This window comes from Jaculus jaculus, chromosome 9 (assembly GCF_020740685.1).
Source record: "Jaculus jaculus isolate mJacJac1 chromosome 9, mJacJac1.mat.Y.cur, whole genome shotgun sequence".
Classification (NCBI taxonomy): Eukaryota; Metazoa; Chordata; class Mammalia; order Rodentia; family Dipodidae; genus Jaculus; species Jaculus jaculus.
The window spans coordinates 136,370,714-136,390,000 of record NC_059110.1 but is presented as its reverse complement, the minus strand read 5'-3'; the positions used below and the strand labels follow the sequence as shown (position 1 = coordinate 136,390,000).

Sequence of the window (19,287 nt, the reverse complement as noted above, 5' to 3'; positions counted from 1 at the left end):
ATCTCTGGCTTCCGAGGTCTCAAGCAAACACGCCTGGGCCCTCGCAGTGCATAGCCAGGCCAGCGCCGGGCCTCGCACGATGCGTTTCTTGCTCCGTCAGCTGGGAATGAGGATCCTGGCCTCTACCTGCCTGCCTTGTTCCCAGGCCGGCACCTGACCACCTCGTAGCACTGCGATGGTGCCCAGCTCGGGAAAGCCATCCCAGACGCCCACATCTGCACTACGCGCTGTCACTGACTCCTGCTTTCCCAAAGGGAAGCTCTCTGAAGGACGGACAAAGGGTTTCAATGCCCTTCCCCTGGGTCTCTTGTGTGACTCATCTCTCCCTAAGTCCACGGCAGTAAGTGACCCTGGGTCGGGACTATCATTGCCGCGTCCACAGCGTGCCCCCGCCCCGGGCCTGCGCAGGGAGGGGTGCGAGAACTCGTAAGGATGAACTTGAGGACCAGAGGCCCGTCTTCGTCCTGTAGCCGAGGCCGGGGCTCTGCCTGAAGGGTTCTGGATGACACTGAACTGGGTGGCTACTGACTCAGACCGTGTTTCTGTCTGCTGGGGGAGGGCAGACGCCCCTCTCTTGTCCTTCACTGAACAGGAACAACTGCTGCACAGAAGACAGGACATCTTGTTCCATTCGAGGAGCACGGCTTCAGAGTATTGATGTAATACTTGGGACGCATTCATGAGAGATCTTTGAAAACTGAAAGCAGCTAGGAGTTCTGGTGAATTCCCCTTCTGCTTCTGAATCTGGTAACCCTGGAGGAGAGTGAGCTCGGTGGAAGTGGGTCTCAGTTGGGGTCTCCTGGTCCATGACAACATCCACTGTGGTCAGTGCCTTGCCATTCCTGCTCTTTACAGATTTTGGTCAGAGGTGGGGTATATTTCAAGTGGTCCCCAAAAGTCGTTCCTACATCTCCAACCTCAACCCTACTGTCACACTGAAGGTCAGGGGATGCCTGCTGAAGTGGTGAGGTTTGAGCGCAGCGATGGTCTAGGAGAGAACATTCCAAGGAGTCCATGTGAACTGGTGCGTGTGAGAAATGGCCAAGGCCAGCCAGCTAAGAGATGCTTTCCACAAACACATGCCGCATTTCAGGCCTGGACCACATCTTCGGGTGGCCCAAGAATGGGTCAAAAGGGAGCTCTCCTCTCCTCTCCTAGGCTGTGGATGAGGAGTTCCTGCAGCAGGGAAGGGGGAAAGGTCAGCCGGTGGCCCCCTAGTCTGGGTTGGGGACTCTGGCAGCTGGATGAGAACCGTGATAGGACCTTTTGCTCTTTTTTTTTTTTTTGAGAACACAGGTTTAGCTTATTCCAAATACCATGTTCCAATGTGGTAACAGCTTCATGAAGTTTATTTATTTTTTTTTTTAAATTTTTATTTATTTATTTGAGAGCGACAGACACAGAGAGAGAAAGACAGATAGAGGGAGAGAGAGAGAATGGGCGCACCAGGGCTTCCAGCCTCTGCAAACGAACTCCAGACGCGTGCGCCCCCTTGTGCATCTGGCTAACGTGGGACCTGGGGAACCGAGCCTCGAACCGGGGTCCTTAGGCTTCACAGGCAAGCGCTTAACCGCTAAGCCATCTCTCCAGCCCTCATGAAGTTTATTTTTAAAACATTTTATTTATTTATTTATTGATGAAAGAATATGGGCACGCCAGGGCTCCTGCTCCTGCGAATAAACTTCAGATCCAGACACACAGGCCACTTTGTACATCTGGCTTTAAATGGGCACTGGAGACGTGAACACGGACTGTTAGGCTTTGCAAGCAAGTGCCTTTAATCACTGAGCCATCTCTCCTGACCCCATTAATGTATTTTTGAAATGCTTTGATTTATGAATTCTGGATTTATTTTCCCTTCGTGTTGTTAGGATCTTTGCTCTTTAAAGTTGGGTGACTAGATGCATGAGCCCTTGGACAAAGTCCTTGTAGTCTGAGGCACAGATCTCTCCATCGCTTTGAGCACTATTTCCCACTTTCACCTGGCCCCCGAGAGAGCTGCTGGGGAGTGATCTCCCTCTTATTTTAGTTTTATTTGAGAGAGAATGACGGGGAGAGAGAGAGAGAGAATGGGTGTGCCAGGGCCTCCAGCCACTGCAAACGAATTCCAGATGTATGTGCCTCCTTGTGGTCCTGGGGAATTGAACTGAGGTCCTCTGGCTTTGCAGGCAAACGCCTTAGCTGCTAAACCATCTTTCCAGCCCAAGTTCAGTATTTACATGGGGCTCTGTCCCTGCTAAGGCTGTCCATTCTCCTCCTCCTCCGGAAGTCTACATATGCCCACCAAACAATGAGAAATGGCTCTGTTCCACCTTTAGTTCACAAAAACATTTGTTGCCTAGTAGCATACCAAGGAAGCTATTTGTAAGTGTACATTAATTTCCTACTGATGAAAAGCTATCTTAGCATGACTCCTGCTCTTGGTTAGTCGTTTAAACTTGGTCACTCAACTCAGTTATGTTGGCTCTTTCCCAGAGTGGAGAACCTTTTGAGTCCAGCCATGCATTTGACAGTAAGCTCTCCCTTCGAGAGGGTGGCCGGTCTGCTGGCCTCTGTGGGAAGCGTCTAGCCTGAGTAGTACCAACAGTCTCCATTGGTGGGGGTGGGGGTGGGGTGGGGTGGGGTGGTAGAGGGGATGGCAAGTGGGAGAGGCCAGTCCCATAGTAGCCCTCGTGTTTGCCTCACAGGGGAGGAAACCCCATTTTCCTCCTGCTCTTGGACCCTTGGTGGGTCTGGCCAGGCACCGAACAGGAAAGAACCCTTTGTTCCTGGCTTGTAGGAAGTCTGAGCCGGACTCTTATCTACCCTTAGCATTTCCTGGACAGGGGCCAGGACTGGCTCTCAGGGAGCTGACTCCCAGCCTTGGCTTCGCCACCTCTGCCTCTTAGGGGCTGGGGTGGTGGAAGGTGTAGACCTTGGCCCCAGGTTTAGGCCTTCGTGAGAGACGGGTGCGAGCTGATGCCCACGGCTGGGTTGCTCTGTTTGTGTGCGCGCGCGGTCCCACGAGCAGAGCGGGTGGCACGGAACAAAGGGGTTATTTATTCCCAGCCTTCCAGTAAAGGGCTGTCTCCGCCCGGGGGGGGGGGGTGCTGGAGAAAGGAGGTGACCCCAGGGTTCCCAGAGCTGCGTCTTGAGCCAAGGCCCAGGCCTCGCCTGACACCTAGCGGCCTCCTGAGCGCGGGTGGGTGGGGCGGGCTGCGAGGAGGGCCGAGGGCCCACCTGGGGCGGGGCCTGGGCGCCCCTTAAAAAAATGTTTTATTTACTTATATTTTTTTGTTTATATTTACTTGAGAGTGACAGAGAGAGAAAGAGGCAGAGAGAGAGAGAGAGAATGGGCGCGCCAGGGCTTCCAGCCACTGCAAACGAACTCCAGACACGTGCGCCCCCTTGTGCATCTGGCTAACGTGGGACCTGGGGAACCGAGCCTCGAACCGGGGTCCTTAGGCTTCACAGGCAAGTGCTTAACTGCTAAGCCACCTCTCCAGCCCGATTTACTTATTTATTTGAGAGAGGGGGGGGAGGGAGAGAAGGGGCGCGCCAGGGCCTCCAGCCACTGTAGACGAACTCCAGACGCGTGCGCCCCTTGTGCACCTGGCAAACTTGGGTCCTGGGGAACCGAACCTGGGTCCTGTGGCTCTGCAGGCGAGCACCTTCCCGTTAAGCCATCTCTCCAGCCCCCTCTCTCCCTTCTTGACGCTCCTCCGTGCGTCTCGTGCGGCCTCCTACCTGGGTGAACCGGGTCGCGCACGATCCCCGCGACGCCCTCCACCCCGCGACGCCCCCTTTGCCAGCCCTGGGGGTCCCGCGTGTCCCCCGAAGGCGGAGACCTCCCCCACCGCGGAAGGCAGGTCGCGGGCCGGGCCTGCACCTGTCCCGGGGACCGCGGCCGCGCCGCCCGCCCCGCCGCCAACCTGTCGCTTCCGCCGCCGCCGCCCGGTCGCCATGGCGACGCCGAGGCCCGCGGAACCGGCCGAGCGACCGGCGGGACGGGCGGCGGCGGCGGCGGCGGCGGCGGAGGGACGAGGTAGGTGGCGGGCGGCCCGGGGACGCGAACCCGCGCCGGGCCCCCTGGAGGCCGCGGCCTTCCCCCGGACCCCGGGCCTGGGCGGTGGCTGTGCCCCGGCTTGCGATCCCAGGGGCCCGTGGCCGGGTCCGGTGTAGGCGGATCGACCCGCACTTGCCGCCACCGCTCCTTGAGACCTGAGCAGCCGGGGTGAGTGTGCGGCGGGGTCCGCGTTGGGGGGCCGAGCGGGCAGACCCTTCCCCTCTCTTTTAAAGCTATTCATTTAGCCGGCGCGGTGGCGCACGCCTTTAATCCCAGCACTCGGGAGGCAGAGGTGGGAGGGTCGCCGTGAGTTCGAGGCCACCCTGAGACTACACAGTGAATTCCAGGTCAGCCTGGGATAGAGGGAGACCCTACCTCGAAAAATAAGCAAACAAAAAAGATACTTGCTTATTTATTTGCCTTTTACTCCTAAGAACTGTTTTCTTGGTGTGAAGCTAGCAGTCTGTAGATTGGAGCAGCCTCACTCTTTGCACGGGCCTTTGTGTGTGTGCGTGTGTGTGTGGGGGTCCCTCTTGTGTGTGGGGGTCCCTCGTGTGTGGGGGTCCCTCTTGTGTGTGGGGGTCCCTCGTGTGTGGGGGTCCCTCTTGTGTGTGGGGGTCCCTCTTGTGTGTGGGGGGGTCCCTCGTGTGTGGGGGGGTCCCTGGATGGTGGGTACAGCAGATGCGGAGCTTCGTGGAGGGAGGGTGGGGTCCGCCGGCGCCTTGGACACCTGTGTGGCGTGGGGCCCCTCCGCTGCTGTCCCCGCCCCGTGCTCTCCCTGCACCCCGAGTCCCGAGAGAAGGTTCTGGCGGACTCCGCCCTGCCTTCGTGGCGTCTCTCCGCGCTCTTCACCCCTCGTGGCCACCTGGGGTTTCTAAGAGTCTAAGTTCCACCTCATCAGCCGCGTTCTGTTCCTTTCTTTCCAGAGCGAACGGAAACGAATCAAATCAAAAGCATTGTCGCCGCCTCCAAATGCCTTGATTTTCCCCCTTTCCCCGTGGTTGGAAAGTACCGCCCCGCCCCGCCCCGCCCTTTGTGGGAGGAGCCCCCGTTAGCACGGCGGATCCACCCAGCTGCCCAGCCCTTCCCGGCCACCTCCCCCAGGCAGGTGGATCCCCGGCCTCTGTCAAATATGGGTGGGTCCTCGTTGGTAGATCACCATGGAAATAAATCCACTCCCTAAACAATTCAGCATTGAATTTCAGGGATACCAAACGTCACAGATGAAAAGAAAGCCTTCTGAGACGAATGTGGCAAGTGACTAACCCCAGTACTTGGGAAGCTGATGGCGGAGGACCCCAGGTTTGAGGCCAGCATGGGCTCATGTAGAAATCCTGCCTCAACCCCACCTCGGAAATAATAGCAAAAGCAACTAAAAGCAGACCATTTGACATTTTCCCTTGCTCCAGCAGTTCCTGTCATTCTGTCATGGTGGGCAGAAGGGAGCATGTGGGGGCCTGGAGAGATGGCTTAGTGGTTAAGGCGCTTGCCTGCAAAGCCAAAGGATCCCCGTTCGATTCTCCAGGACCCCTGTAAGCCAGCTGCACAAGGGGGCGCATGCATCTGGAGTTTGTTGGTAGTGGAAGGTGATGGTGTCATGCCCATTCTCTCTCTCTCTCTCTCTCCACCTCTTCCTCTCTCTCAAATAAATAAGTAAAAGTAAAAAAAAAAAAAAAAAAGAGGGGAGCATGTGGATTTATTAGAAACTTGCTGTCAGTCCATACAGCTCTTTGTGGCCCCCACCTCTTGTCACTTGCTGCTGTTGTGACTCGGAAGATGCCGTTAGGGCCAGATTTAGTTTTTGTTCACAGCTATTTGACTGAGTACCTACTGGGTGGCAGTCTCTGTGCTAGGCACTTGGGCATATTTTTTCCAATCTTGACTAAGCCTAACACATCAGTCTACTGCTGTCTGGTTCTTGACCTCACAGATTAGGAGACAGGCCCAGAGAGCATGCTGGGTGTTACACAGCCTGGCAGTACACAGTCAGAAATGGTAGAGCTGACTTTGAATTCACATCTTTCTTTTTCTTTTCTTTTGTTTTTTTAAAGAACATTATATTTATTTACTTATTTATTTGCAAAGGAGAGATATCCAGGCATGGTGGCACACACCTTTAATCCCAGCACTCGGAAGGTAGAGGTAGGAGGATCACTGTGAGTTTGAGGCCAGCCTGAGAATATATAGTGAATTCCAGGTCAGCCTAATCCAGAGTGAGACCCTACCTCAAAAACAAAACACAACAACAACAACAACAACAACAACAACAACACACACACACACACACACACACACACACACACACGTGGGACAGAGAATGAATATGGGTGCTCCAGGGCCTGCAGTCAATTCCAATACTCCAACGAATGTGTCACTTTTTGCATTTGGCTTTATGTGGGTACTGGGGAATTGAACTCAGATTGTTAGGCTTTGCAGGCAAGTGTCTTAATTGCTGAACCATCTCTCCAGCCCTGAATTCACATCTTTCTGACCCAGGCTGCCTTGTGACTTTCAGATGCCCTAGATGCTCTGGCCTTCATAGGCCTCTTCCACCATAAAAATCAATAATAAAAATGATATTTCCAGGGCCTGGAGGAATGGCTTAGCAGTTAAGGCACTGCCTATGAAGCCTAAAGACCCAGGTTCAGTTCCCCAGAATCCACATAAGCCAGATGCACAAGGTGGTGCATGCATCTGGAGTTTGTTTACAGTGGCTAGAGGCCCTGATACACCCATTCTTTCTCTGTCTGTCTCTCTCAATAAATAATAAATAAAATTAAAAAAATGAGATTTTCAAATTATACTGGTAAAAAGACAAATTAGGGCTGGAGAGTTGGCTTAGTGGTTAAGTGCTTGCCTGTGGAGCCTAAGGACCCTGGTTCAAGGCTCTGTTCCCCAGGATCCACGTTAGCCAGATGCATAAAGGGGCGCACACATCTGGAGTTCGTTTGCAGTGGCTGGAGGCCCTGGTGCGCCTATTCTCTCTCCATCTTTCTCTCTGTGTCTGTTGCTCTCAACTAGATAAATAATAAAAACACAAAAAAAGACAAATTAAGAATTAATCCAGGGCTGGAGAGATGGTTTAGGAGTTAAGGCACTTGCCTACAAAGCCAAAGGACCCAGGTTCAATTCTCCAGGACCCACATAAGCCAGATGCACAAGGGGGCAAATGTGTGTGGAGTTTGTTTGCAGTGGCTAGAGACCTTGGTGCGCCCATTCTCTCTCTCTCAAATAAATAAAAATATTTTTTAAAAGAATTAAACCATTTTCTTCAAAGTTTATTTTTTCTTGTGATTTAAGCAGAAGTCAACCTCCCCCTTTTTTCTTATGTGTATCTGTATCGTGTGTGTCCAGTATGTAAGTGTTTGTGTCCATGTGGTGCCCATGGGGTTGAGCTTGCCATGGCAGGGTGTGCTTGTCTGCTGTGGCTGAGTGGAGGGCTGGGTGTCTAGGTCCATCCGTCTTCCATCCAGCCTTCCTTAAGCCAGAGTCTCATTTGATTACTAAGCGTGCCCTCCCCCCTTTAAACTCTTCTATAGGACTGGGGTTCTAGGTGTGCAGGGCCATGCCCAGCTGTTTATGTCGGTCCTAGATTTGAATCCCAGAAGTCTCTCGGGCCTCCTGTCTCCTCTAACGCCTCTTCTGGCCTTCAAGCTTGCACCAGAAGTGCTCTTGGCTGCTGAGCCATCTCTCTAGCTCCCCATTTTTTTCTCCTTCGAGGTACAGGGTCTCGCTCTAGCCCAGGCTGAACTGGAATTCATATGTAGTCTCAGGGTGGCCTCAAACTCATGGTGATCCTCCTACCTCTGCCTCCGAAGGGCTGAGATTAAAGGCTTGTGCTACCATGCCTGGCTTCCATTTTTTTTTAAAACTATGGTGAACCCTGGCACAGAGCCCCTGCACCCAATAGTGTCCACTTGCTTCCTGGAGCACCTTGGGTGCCCTGTCCATCAGCTCAGCCCTTGCTTTGCCTTGTCTCTCATCACATTCTAGGATAACTGGGCCATTTTCACCTATCAGGGAAAGATCTTGTCCCTGGCTCCCATCTTGATCTTTTCTAACTCAATTAAAACCTGCTGCTGATAAGGAGGGCTGTGGCTAAGCCAGGCTTCCTGCTGTCCAGCCTCCTCCGTGCTCCACCTTCTGCCCCCGGGCTGTACATCATGTGCAGTGTCTGGTCCCAGTAATGAGATTAGGCCTGGTTGCCTTTTAATAAAGCACAGTGGGTCTGGAAAGGGAGCGTGACGCTCGGCACAGGTTCAGCCCTGCGGGCAGCTGTGTCCCTTTGATTGCATTATATGGGCGTCAGGCTGCAGATGGCGTGCAGGGGTCGAGGTATGCCCAAAGCTCTAGAAACTGTCAGGGATCTGTCACCTCCAAACTGTGCTCTCAGAGAGAAAAGGAGAGTAGCTGTGTAAGGGACAGGAGTCCCCTCTAATTTTAAGGTTCTGGTCTGTGCCAGGTATGGTGGTAATACAGGAGGCTGAGGCAGGAGATGTTGAGTTTGAAGCCAGCCTGGACTACATTGTGAGATGAGGGAGAAAGGAAGAGAGAGACGAGGAGAGGAGAGGAGAGGAGAGGAGAGGAGAGGAGAGGAGAGGAGAGGAGAGGAGAGGAGAGGAGAGGAGAGGAGAGGGGAGCGAGAGGAAAAGCTAGGCCAGTCTGTGGGGCAGAGGAAACCTCAGGGGTGGAGAGTGGCCATTTCCAGGCCCTTGAAGCCACAACCCACACCTCTACTGCAGGAACACAGGCTATGAACAGCCAGTCGGGTGGGCCTTCCTAGTGAGGAAGGGTAGAGCGATCTTACTGTTGGTGGACAGGGCCATGGTGTAAAGGTGCCTGCTTACTAGGGAGGAAACCCCAACCTGCTTGGGTTTTGTTACTAATGGACTTCTGTTTATCTTCAAGACACAGAATTGCTCAATAATTTATATTTGAGGGGATTTTTTTTTTTTTTTTTTGAGAGAGTCAGAGAGAGAAAGAGAGAGAGAATGGGTGTGCCAGGGCCTCCAGACAGTGTAAAGTGAACTCCAGACACATGTGCCTCCTTGTGCATCTGGCTAACATGGGTCCTGAGGAATTGAAACAGGGTCCTTTGGCTTTGCAGGCAGATCCCGTCCCTCCAGACCTGTTTGTTGGTTTAAAAAAATATTTATTTTATTTTTCATTTATTAGAGAGAGAATGGGTGCGCCAGGGCCTCTAGCCACTGCAAACAAATTCCAGATGTATCTTAACTGGATTTAAAAAATAATAATAATAATAATTATTATTATTATTATTATTTTGGTTTTTCAAGGTAGGGTTTCACTCTAGTCCAGGCTGACCTGGAATTCAGTATGTAGTCTCAGGGTGGCATTGGACTCACTGTGATCTTCCTACCTCTGCCTCCTGAGTGCTGGGATTAAAGGTGTGTGCCACCATGCCTGGCTTTTAACTTTGGATTTTTAACACTTACAGCTTAATGACTGTGAGGCCAATTTGTAGGTCAGCAACAGGTCCATCCAAGGTGGGCGGTCCTATTCAATATGATTATTTTTTCTGTTGTGTCTTCTTGCTAAGACCTTGCAGCACACACTTATAAAGGCTGCTGTAGCGCCAGAAGTCAGTCTTAGACTCACTTCACTGTGGCTGGCTGCTTGGACCTCTGGGCTGTGTGGCCGGCATTGAATTGACATGATGACCTCACCACTCACAGTCCCTCCTGCACGCGCCCCCATCTACGTGTGTCCTTTTCCTCCTGGGAGGGCCAGAGAGCATCACCTGTGCCTGGTGCCATGGTGGTTCTGAGGGCAGGCAGGGAGTAGGAGGCTGGTGTGGGAGAGGAGCCCTCTGTCACAGCCTTCAACAGGTGACAGCGCCATGCTATGGGCCTTGGAACACGTAAGCCACAGTGCTACCGGGAGGCCCAGACCGCTGAGGAGGAGAAGGAGCTCTGCCTCACGCAGTGGTGGGTGGGCCAGCACGTGGGTGCTCACTTCCCAGGGGCCTCGGGGCTGGTTTACAGTGTCGGGTGGTGAAGCTACCCGCTCATCTGAACAGAGCCCCACTGGTCCTGCCTGCCCCACAAGGGGTTCAGACAGAAAAAGCCCCCCCCCCCCACGTCTCCAGATCTACCCTTTGTACCCCAGCAGCGTAAAGGAGCTGTAGCAGGCCGACCGCCGCGGGCCACCTTCCTTCTGTTCTTCCTGATTGACCGCTAATCCGATTGACTGCTGCGGGCTCTCGGGGAGGAATCTAATAAGGGAGGGGTTATGGGAGAGGAGGGTGCAGGACCGGTGACTGGAGGGAACAACAGTTCTTCCTTGGCTACGTTTTCCCGGTTTGAGTGGAAGCAAGGGGTTGCATACCCGCGGTCTGCCAGAGAAGGGTGGCAGGACCTCCTGCCTCCAAGCAGGGGACAGGGCACTGCGGTAGAGAAGCATCGTGGGATTAACCTAGGGCAGAACCCAAAAGGGTAAGGAAGCTTCGGGAGCCTTTGGGATAGAGAAGAGGGGTTGAGGCTGGGGCTGGTCACTGGACAAAGTAGTGAGCAAGATGCCCACTGCAGGGCCTGTGCCTGCAGCAGGAGCTGGGCTTGGCCAAGTGGAGGGAGTCTGGGCAGCAGGCTGTGTTGTTAGCCCAGGGAGCCTCTGTGTGAACCTGGTAGGAACGCAGAGGGGCTGCCGCTGGGAACCAAGACAGGGTCCTGGTACAGCGGCCATCTCCCTGACAGGCAAGGGTGACTTGACTACGCAGGAAGAGTGCAGAATCCTGGCTAGCAAGGGGGGCTAGAGGGCCCGGTGCATTGGGAGAAGAAACATCTTGGATGAGTCTGCAGTATCTGGGGTGGAAATTTGTAGGGAGGACAGAATTGGCATGAGATTTTGCAGTCACATGTGTAGTGATGGAAAAGGACAGCAAGAATTTCAGAACTAGGAGTTGTTGGCTAGGGCTTCCAGAACAGCATCTCATCCACTGTGGACCTGGGCTGTGTTTCTGGAAGATGATGTGAGATGGAGCCCAGCTTTACGTCACCCAAGTGTGCAGCTAGTGAAAATCCAGCAGCAGGAGTTGGGAACTTGGCTAGAGACTGAGTGTCTCAGTGTCACAGTAGTGTGATGTTACTGACATAAGGCAGATGCTTGCTCAGTTATATGGGAAAGATACGTATAGTATGCCATTGCATTACAAAAGGTTAGAATGTGGTATGATCTCATTTCTATTGAAAATGTATACCTGAGGCTAGGGGAGATGGTTCAGTAATTAAAGGCACTTGCTTGCAAAACCCAGGGTTCAAATCACTAGTACCCACATAAAGCCAGATGCACAAAATGATACATGTATTTAGAGTCCATTTGCAGTGACAAAAGCCCTGGTGTAAACAGAAGCATGTACCACCTTGTGTATCTGGCTTACATGGGTCTTGGGGAATCAAACCTGTGTCCTTTGGCTTTGTAGGCAGGCACCTTTTCTGCTTACCCATCCCTCCAGCCCTAATTTTTTGCTTTCACAGGAAGTATGTGTTGTTAACAGCCTTCCTGTCTCTGTCTCTTCTCTCCCTTTTACTGGAGGAGTTGTCAGATGTGTCAGAGAACTGGGGAGTGGAGACGGCGCTGACCACAGGGAGGGACCAGCACTCCCAGGCCTGAGCACCGCAGGGGAGCGTGCGCCCTGGTGCTGGAGGAGGGGCCGCTGCGGATCCTGTTCTCTGCTGTTACCTCCAGGCTGGTATCCACTGCTGTTGAGAGATGTGGCTGGGGCGGCAGGCTGGCAACTAGCAGTCAGGGAGGGAACGATAGGACTGTGCTGCTTTGACATCACACTGGCCTTGGCACTGGTGGTGGCAGTGTCTAGTAAGGGCAGGACCTTCCTGTGGAGCCCCGGCCACTGCACTGAGACAAGGGGAAAGGAGGTGAAGGCCATGTTTCTTGTCCCTGACCCTCTTCTCCCATGGGGCTGTTTTGGAGACAGGAGAACCTGCAGGTGTAGAGTAGAGAGCTTGCCAGAGGTGGCCTTTGTGGTGAGGAGCGTCGGAGGGTCTCCTAAGCCAGGCCTCCTTAAATAGCAACACCCCCGCGCTGCTTTCCTGCACATGATCATCAGGAATTCAGTGGGGGCCATGGAAACACGTGAGCTCTACATGTGAGGCAGCTCTGCTGGTGCATTCGGTTCTAGAAACCTTGTCAGAGTGAAGGGCGCAATCCCCACCCTTCCTTGATGTGGGAAGGGATAGGAAGGGAATGGGATGGAGCACCAGGCTGGCTGGCTGAGGTGACTGTAGGACAGAGGCCGTGCCCTGAGGTGTCCATGCTGGCTCTTGAGGTGAGGGCCCTGGACAGGACTTGTCACCTCCATTCCGAGACTCCCATCTCTCACCCTGGATGCACTTTGTCATCCATCTGGATAAAGAAGTGGCCAACCCAGGACTTTCAGAGCATTTTCGTACTTCTCTGTGACATACTTGCAGTGACACCTGAGAAAACCAAAGGGCTAAGGAAACAGCTGATGAGTGAGGCCCATGTTGCCAACATGTGCTCTCCTCACGCATGGAACGCAGGTCATGTCTGTCTCCTGCTGAGCTGCTCCAAAGACTGTAGGACCCTGTCCCAGGACCACGGCCAGAAGGGTCTTGGGGGTGGGAGAACGAGCGAGCCCAGCATGGGTATTGTGCGGAGAGCGGTGCCCCTTCTACTGGCCTTGGGTGGCTCTACTGAAGTCTGTGTCTTTACTGCAGCGGCCGTCTCGGCATGGAAGGTCGTGCCGGCCTCACGTCCACCCCCGCCGCACTACCGTACTTCGTGGCCTTCTCCCAGCTGCTGGGCCTGACCTTGGTGGCTGTGACGGGTGCTTGGCTGGGTCTGTACCGAGGTGGCATTGCCTGGGAAAGTACCCTGCAGTTCAATGTGCACCCGCTCTGCATGGTCATGGGCATGATCTTCCTGCAGGGAGATGGTGAGTCCCATGGGACCAATTCCCCACAACCACTCCTCTGTGCCTCGGTTTGTGGCTGTCCCTGGCAGAGGCGGTGTGCATGGATCCTGTCACCCTGAGGTTTCTTCCACCTAGACAGATCAGATTCCAGACAAGACAGATAAAAGCCGCATTGAGGAGAATTAAGAAAAAGCCACTGAGCCTGGGCAGCCTGAGGTGGGAACGTGGTGGCTGGGCTCAGCTGGGCTCAGTGTGTCTACTTCTGGCTTCCACGAGTGGCATCTTGTGTGGGGGGGGGCTGGAAGATGGGACAGAAGTCCACTTGTGCCTGTGCTGTCACATTGGCACTGGACTGAACTCAAGGTCCTGTCCCTGGCCTGTGTGCTGCCTGCAGGGAGCTGGGTGGGGAGGAGGCTGGCCCCTAGAGTGCAGCCGCCCCTCAGTGGCCGGTCCCAAGCAGCATCCCCAGGGGCCCTGCCCTCCCCTAGCAGTGGGGATTAGGCGGCATGGCCAGATGCACCACGGGAACCGAGCCGGCTTGCCAAGAGAAGCGACTCTCTGGGCAGGCTTCAGTGTTCTGCTGAGGGGTTAAATGAATAAGTGGTGACCTCTGAGCCAAGCTGTCGCCGCAGTGTGCCCGCATGAGGAACCTCCAACACCTGAATGGATGAATTCATAGGATACTGGCAAGAAGGCGGGGTGGAGCTGGGGTGTGCAACCGGCCCGGCAGGTGGAGGGTGTGCGTCCTTACACTCCTCTCATTCCTGTAAGCCCTGCTGGTGTACCGCGTGTTCAGGAAAGAGGCCAAACGGACCACCAAGGTCCTGCACGGGTTACTGCATGTCTTTGCCTTCATCATCGCGCTGGTGGGTGAGTTCCTGGCCCAGCCTTCCCTTCTCCACCTGCTTCAAGCTTGGGCAGCAGCTGGCTGGACACGTGTTGCCCCCACTCCAGAGCCCTGCCCCCACTCCCCGCCCCACAGGCATCCTAGGCAGGGACACTGGGTGCTGGCCATCAGCTGGCTGGACCAAGGCCCAGCAATTTTGGCCAGCAGCTTTGCTGAGGTCCTCCCTCCCCTCGCTTTGTCCTCCCGCGCCCCCGCCTCTGCTGTAGGCTTGGTGGCCGTGTTTGACTATCACAAGAAGATGGGCTATGCCGACCTGTACAGCCTGCACAGCTGGTGCGGGATCCTCGTCTTCGTCCTTTACTTTGCTCAGGTGAGTCTTTCCTGGGCCACCAGCAGGGCTGGGGGACAGTTGCCACGCGCGTGCCCAGGGCAAACCGCAGGCTGCTTCAGCCTGAGAGCGCCCGCGAGGCTGGGAAGGTGCCCGCTTCACCGCGCAGGCTGGCCGGGCCCTCTGTTCTTCCACCGACGCTGCACATGTGTTTGATCAACCCATGGTACGATGAACAACTTTTGGGGGTCCAAGGCTAAAAGCACCAAGCGCTGGGGACCAAGAAGCTTTCCCCATAAGTGTTTCACACACTATTTGCAGTACTTAAAGGGAGAGCTCACTGGGAGGCCAGGGGCTGCCTCGGTGGCCTCCTGCACGTGGGGCCAGCATCCCCTCCCCTCCCCTCCTCTCCTGCCTCCTAGTGGCTGGCGGGCTTCGGCCTCTTCCTCTTCCCCGGAGCCTCGCTCTCCCTGCGGAGCCGCTACCGCTCTCTGCACGTCTTCGTCGGAGCCGCCGTCTTCCTCCTGTCGGTGGGCACCGCGCTGCTGGGCCTCAAGGAGGCGCTGCTGTTTAAGCTCGGGTGAGCGCGGGGCGGGGGCCTGCCTTCGGAGCGGGGATTTTGTGCTCTTGGATGGGGTTTCTGACCAGGAGGATGGCGGGGAGGGCTGGTGTTGGCAGACCTGAGCCATCTGTAAGGCTTGGGTGCGTTTGGCGTAACCGGGGCCCCTTGGTGCTGTCTCCCTCCCGTCCTCCCCTGCAGGGTCAAGTACAGCACGTTTGAGCCCGAGGGGGTCCTGGCCAACGCGCTCGGCCTGCTGCTGCTCTGCTTCGGCGTGGCCGTGCTCTTCCTCCTGGCTCGAGCCGACTGGAAACGGCCTCCCCAGGCTGAAGAGCAGGCCCTGTCCATGGACTTCAAGACGCTGACCGAGGGAGACAGCCCCGGCTCCCAGTGACAGCCTCCCCGTGCTGCAGGCGGCTGGTGTGGGCGCCCCGGGTTCCGTGGGCTCCCAGATGCCTCTCTGCTCAGCCCTGCCGAGGCAGAGCGGAGAGTGGTGGTGGCTGCGTGCACTTTAGTAGGTCCCGGGTTTGAGCTTGTCCGCTGCTGCCCCTTCCCTGCCGCGCTTCGCATGTGCCCGACGGCCTGGCCGTGCCCCGCTGCCCGCCCCACCAGCGGCGCTCTGGGGTCAGCCTGGCCCCAGGTCCCCCGAGGAGCTGGAGAGTGGTTCCACCCTCAAGGCAGCAGATGCCTGTGGTGGGGCCAGAGAAACTACCACCCCAGGGACAGCCCTGGAAGAGCCAAGAGCGCAGCTGTGTGTAGTCAAGAATTCAAACCAGGAGTCCCAGCAGCCGGCAGAGCACGTGTCCCTGGCACTGGAGCTAGTGATATTATGAGTAAAGTATGTTGGTGTTCAGAGCAGGGCTCCCAAGGAGAGGGCGTGGAATTGGCCCCAGGAAGGACTGCAGTGTGGCTTTGGCCCAGCTACCATCTTGGACCTTCCTGTTCCTTCACCCGTGAACCCCGAGATGGCTTTATGGGAGAGGGGGTAGGTGCCAGGGACTTCAGACGCTCTTGCCCTGGTGCCTGATGGTAGCCTGCTGGTGGTGAGGGTTCCTCCCTTTGGCACAGGCTGGCTGCACTGCACCTGTTTCCTCAGGCAGGGCCTAGGGGACTGAGCACCTTCTCCTGAAGGAGTCATGCTTGTTTTTCTGGGACGTCTTGCTTGGCTACAGCAGCTCTGGACTACTGGGGCCCATGTTTAAAGGACAGTGGGACTGAGGAATGAGGTTGTCCCGTGGCGGCTGCCGTCTCTCCAACCCCTAGCCTGTGTGTTGTTAGCTGAGTCACTGTTTGGCTGTGGTCTAGAAATAATGTGATTAGAGCATTGACCTTGTGTATCTTGGGCTTGGCAAACTGCTCTTTCCTTGTTTTCCTCAGTTTCTGGGCTTTGAAGGGCTTCACAGTTGTGACAGGCACAGTAACTTAGTGACGAAATTTACACAGTTCTTTCAAATGCTGCCTTAGAGCAATAGGGCTGGCCTTCCCTGCTGGGTGTCTGGTAAGGGGTTGGTGTTGGGGGTCTTGCGTCTGGCGCGGTCTCTTCTCCCCGCAGTAGCTGGTCCAGCCCCTGTGCCTCTGCTGTCTTTCTAGAGATGCCCGTCCCCACCCCCTGCCTGCTCACTGGCTCCTCTTCGTTTGCAAGGATGTTCGCCTCCAATTGTAATTGTGTACTCGGCAAAGAGGGTCTTTCAGTTCTCGATTCACCTGGCACACACTTGTGCAGCCAAATGTTTACATGTGGGAAACCCGTCCTTATGAACTACCAAAGTGCCATTGTGAACCTCCCTTGTCAGAATATACGGAGAAGTGGAACTTTAGATTTGCAGTGAGTCTGTAAACTGATCTTTTTGACAAAATGCATGTCGGATGACTAAGGACCAAAGAGGCCCCAAGCAGATGTGTGTGGTTCCTTCTGTTTGCCTGTGGCACCTCTTGTGATGTACGGTGTGCTGCTGGTGCAACGGGTGAATCAATAAAAGTACAGTAGACTGCTGGCCCGCTGTCTTCATTTACTGTGCTCGCGAGAGGAGCCAGGGCTCTAGACAGCTGGACACATGATGTTAGTTCTACTAGGGTTGAGAGAGGTTCTCCCCTGGGTGGGCATAACAGTTAAAGTGACCAACAGTGTTTCACACCGCACAGGACTGCAATGGCTGTGTGATCGGGTCTGGTCCTAGTGGAAGGAGCCCTTTCTCATATTGGAGGGTGCTCTGCCTGAACCTAATAAGGGCCTAAAGCAGGACATATCCTTGAGAACAGTGTTCATGTGACCTTTGCCTCTTTTAGCATCTTTAAGAAGAGGGACAAAGCTTTTAGAATGAGCTGAGCTCTCAGTCAGCCTAATTTATGAGACTCAGGCGGGAGCCATGGTAAAGTGAGTTTGGGTGGATCTCATGGTGCTTACCAAAGCATGGTGTGTCTTGCCATTTAAAGGAACTTAAAGCCAGACATAGTGCTACATGCCTATCATTCCAGCATATGGGAGACAAGAGTTTGAGGCTAGTCTGGGCCACATAGTGAAACCCTATCTTAATATAACTGGACTGGAGGTGCCTAACATCACAACAAGCAAACAAAACCAAGAAAGTCTCACTGGAGAGTTTGTGTGGGGAATCCTCAATCAGAACAGCTTCTCTAAGACCCTCTCCCTGGAGTGCGGAACAGTCAGGGGAAACAGAGTTAAACAGCCAGGGAGGCTGAAGAACTCCCCTGCTCCTGGGCACTGTAAGGTTAACTACAGGTGACAGGACAGGGATCTGGGTGGCACAGACAGGCTGGAGTTGTCAGAGCTGTAAACTACAGATGAGTTTGAATTAAAGTGATGCTTGGATTTCTCACTGACTTGAACCCAGATTTTGTGAAATAATCAAAAGGGACCTTACAGCAAACCCCTCATGAAATGTTTAGTTTGATCCTCTGTCACTGGCTCTGTTGTTTTCTCTCCTCAACCAAGGTGTACAAGTATTGAAAACATGGGACTGGAGATGGCTTAGGGTTAAGGCACTTGTATGCAAAACCAAAGGACCTACGTTGGACTCCCCAGGACCCATGTAAGCCAGATGCATAAGGGGGCACACGCATCTGGAGTTTATTTACAGTGGCTGGAGGCCCTGGGGCACCCATTCTCTCTACCTGCCTATTTCTGTATTTCTCAAATAAATAAAGATTGAAAACACCTGGCTTGGCACATGTCACAAGCTGACCAGAGGGCGAAGGCAGAGGGATCGTGATGTGAGGTGCCATCTTACTTCTGGCTTTGGGGTTACTTCTAACCCTCAGTCCTTCAAATGATCCAGGACAATGGAGGGCCTCCCTCTCCTTATACAGATCTCAAGTTAGTTGAAAGATCTCATCCCTCATTGACTTGGGAGGTCCCAAAGCCAATCCTTTTGACCTTGACCTTGGCATATTTATTTTTTGTTTTTTCAAGGTAGGGTCTCCTGGAATTCACTCTGTAGTCTCACGGTGGCCTCGAACTCACAGTGACCCTACCTCTGCCTCCTGAGTGCTGGGATTAAAGGTGTGTGCACCACGCCCGGCTTTATTTCTTGAAAGCAGTACAAAGCCACAGGTGGCAAGCTCTGTGTTTCTGTCCAGTGCCTACTCTCTTCAGGGTCAGACTGTTCTTTTTCTAGATCACCCTTCTGAGAAAAGCAGCTGGGCAGATCGGTCTCTGAGCCCTTTCTATGCCTCTGTGACCTTGAGAAAGTTAAAATTTTCAGGATCTGCTGTGGCACTTGTTTTGGAGAGTGTCTGTGTGAGGTATACATTACAGAATGGTCCTTGAACCTGAATAAACAGCCCCTCATAGTAGAAGCCATGGGGAACCCAGCAGACATCTCTGTAGACTCTCGAAGTTTCTTGCCACTTTGTACTGGGATGTGACAGCATCTTTTCCCTTGGACCATCTCTGTGCTTGATGGGGCAGCTTGTGATCCTGCCAAGTGCTCGAATACTTGTGAGTGAAGGGCCACAAGGAGGTGGCCTTGGTTCAGGAGCAAGACCAGATGCTCGAGGAAAGTCCTTCTCCATTAAGGTGCAGCAAGTCCCCATCTCAGTGCTTGGGCTATGGGCAGCCTGAGAGAATGACCCTGAGTCCGTACTCTTGGTCCTTCCTCCATTCACCATCCAGCAGCTCTAGTCCTGGTTCATGCTGACTCAGTCAAGGGGCTCTGTGGGGCTCTAGATTGTAACAGGGTTTTGGGAAGAGTGGAGATTCTTTTCTGATTTCAAATAGAGATTGACTTAAGGACATTTCTGCTTTCTACTTTTAGGGCCCAGTCACCCTAAACTACCTGACAAAGCTACCTGACTCCCTCTCAAGGTTGTTTTTAAAGTCTAAAGGGGACAACACTATCTCCTGCCTTGTCCGTACTGTTTTCTGCCTGACCTTTCCCATCCTGCTGGAGGGAGTTTGGTTCCAGAGCAGCAGACCACCTGACCATACAGTAACCAAAAGGTACCTTGCAGGGTCCAAAGTGAGAAAGAACTTCAGTGAATCTACATCTACCAAAGATGTTTGCTTCTGCCACACTGTTTTTATACTCAGGTTCAGGAAAAACTCTCTTAAGGATTAAAAAAAAAAAAATCAATCATT

The 19,287-nt window shown here is 54.0% G+C and overlaps 1 protein-coding gene across 4 annotated transcripts; it reads left to right on the top strand.

Moving 5' to 3' along the window:
• Window positions 1-984: 984 nt before the first annotated feature.
• LOC101613999 (transmembrane ascorbate-dependent reductase CYB561) lies at window positions 985-16,683 on the top strand. 4 transcript variants are annotated; one of them, XM_045158833.1, is made up of 7 exons: window positions 985-1,024; window positions 11,597-11,749; window positions 12,760-12,977; window positions 13,728-13,826; window positions 14,070-14,173; window positions 14,554-14,711; window positions 14,892-16,683. In XM_045158833.1, exons 3-7 carry the CDS (start codon window positions 12,773-12,775, stop codon window positions 15,082-15,084), a joined length of 759 nt encoding a protein of 252 aa, XP_045014768.1. In that variant the 5' UTR covers window positions 985-1,024; window positions 11,597-11,749; window positions 12,760-12,772; the 3' UTR covers window positions 15,085-16,683. The 4 variants fall into 4 exon arrangements, with proteins under 4 accessions (XP_045014768.1, XP_045014765.1, XP_045014766.1 ...); XM_045158830.1 differs by lacking the exon at window positions 985-1,024 and adding an exon at window positions 4,124-4,213 and having other exon boundaries at window positions 11,600-11,749; XM_045158831.1 differs by lacking the exon at window positions 985-1,024 and adding an exon at window positions 4,124-4,213.
• Window positions 16,684-19,287: the final 2,604 nt, after the last annotated feature.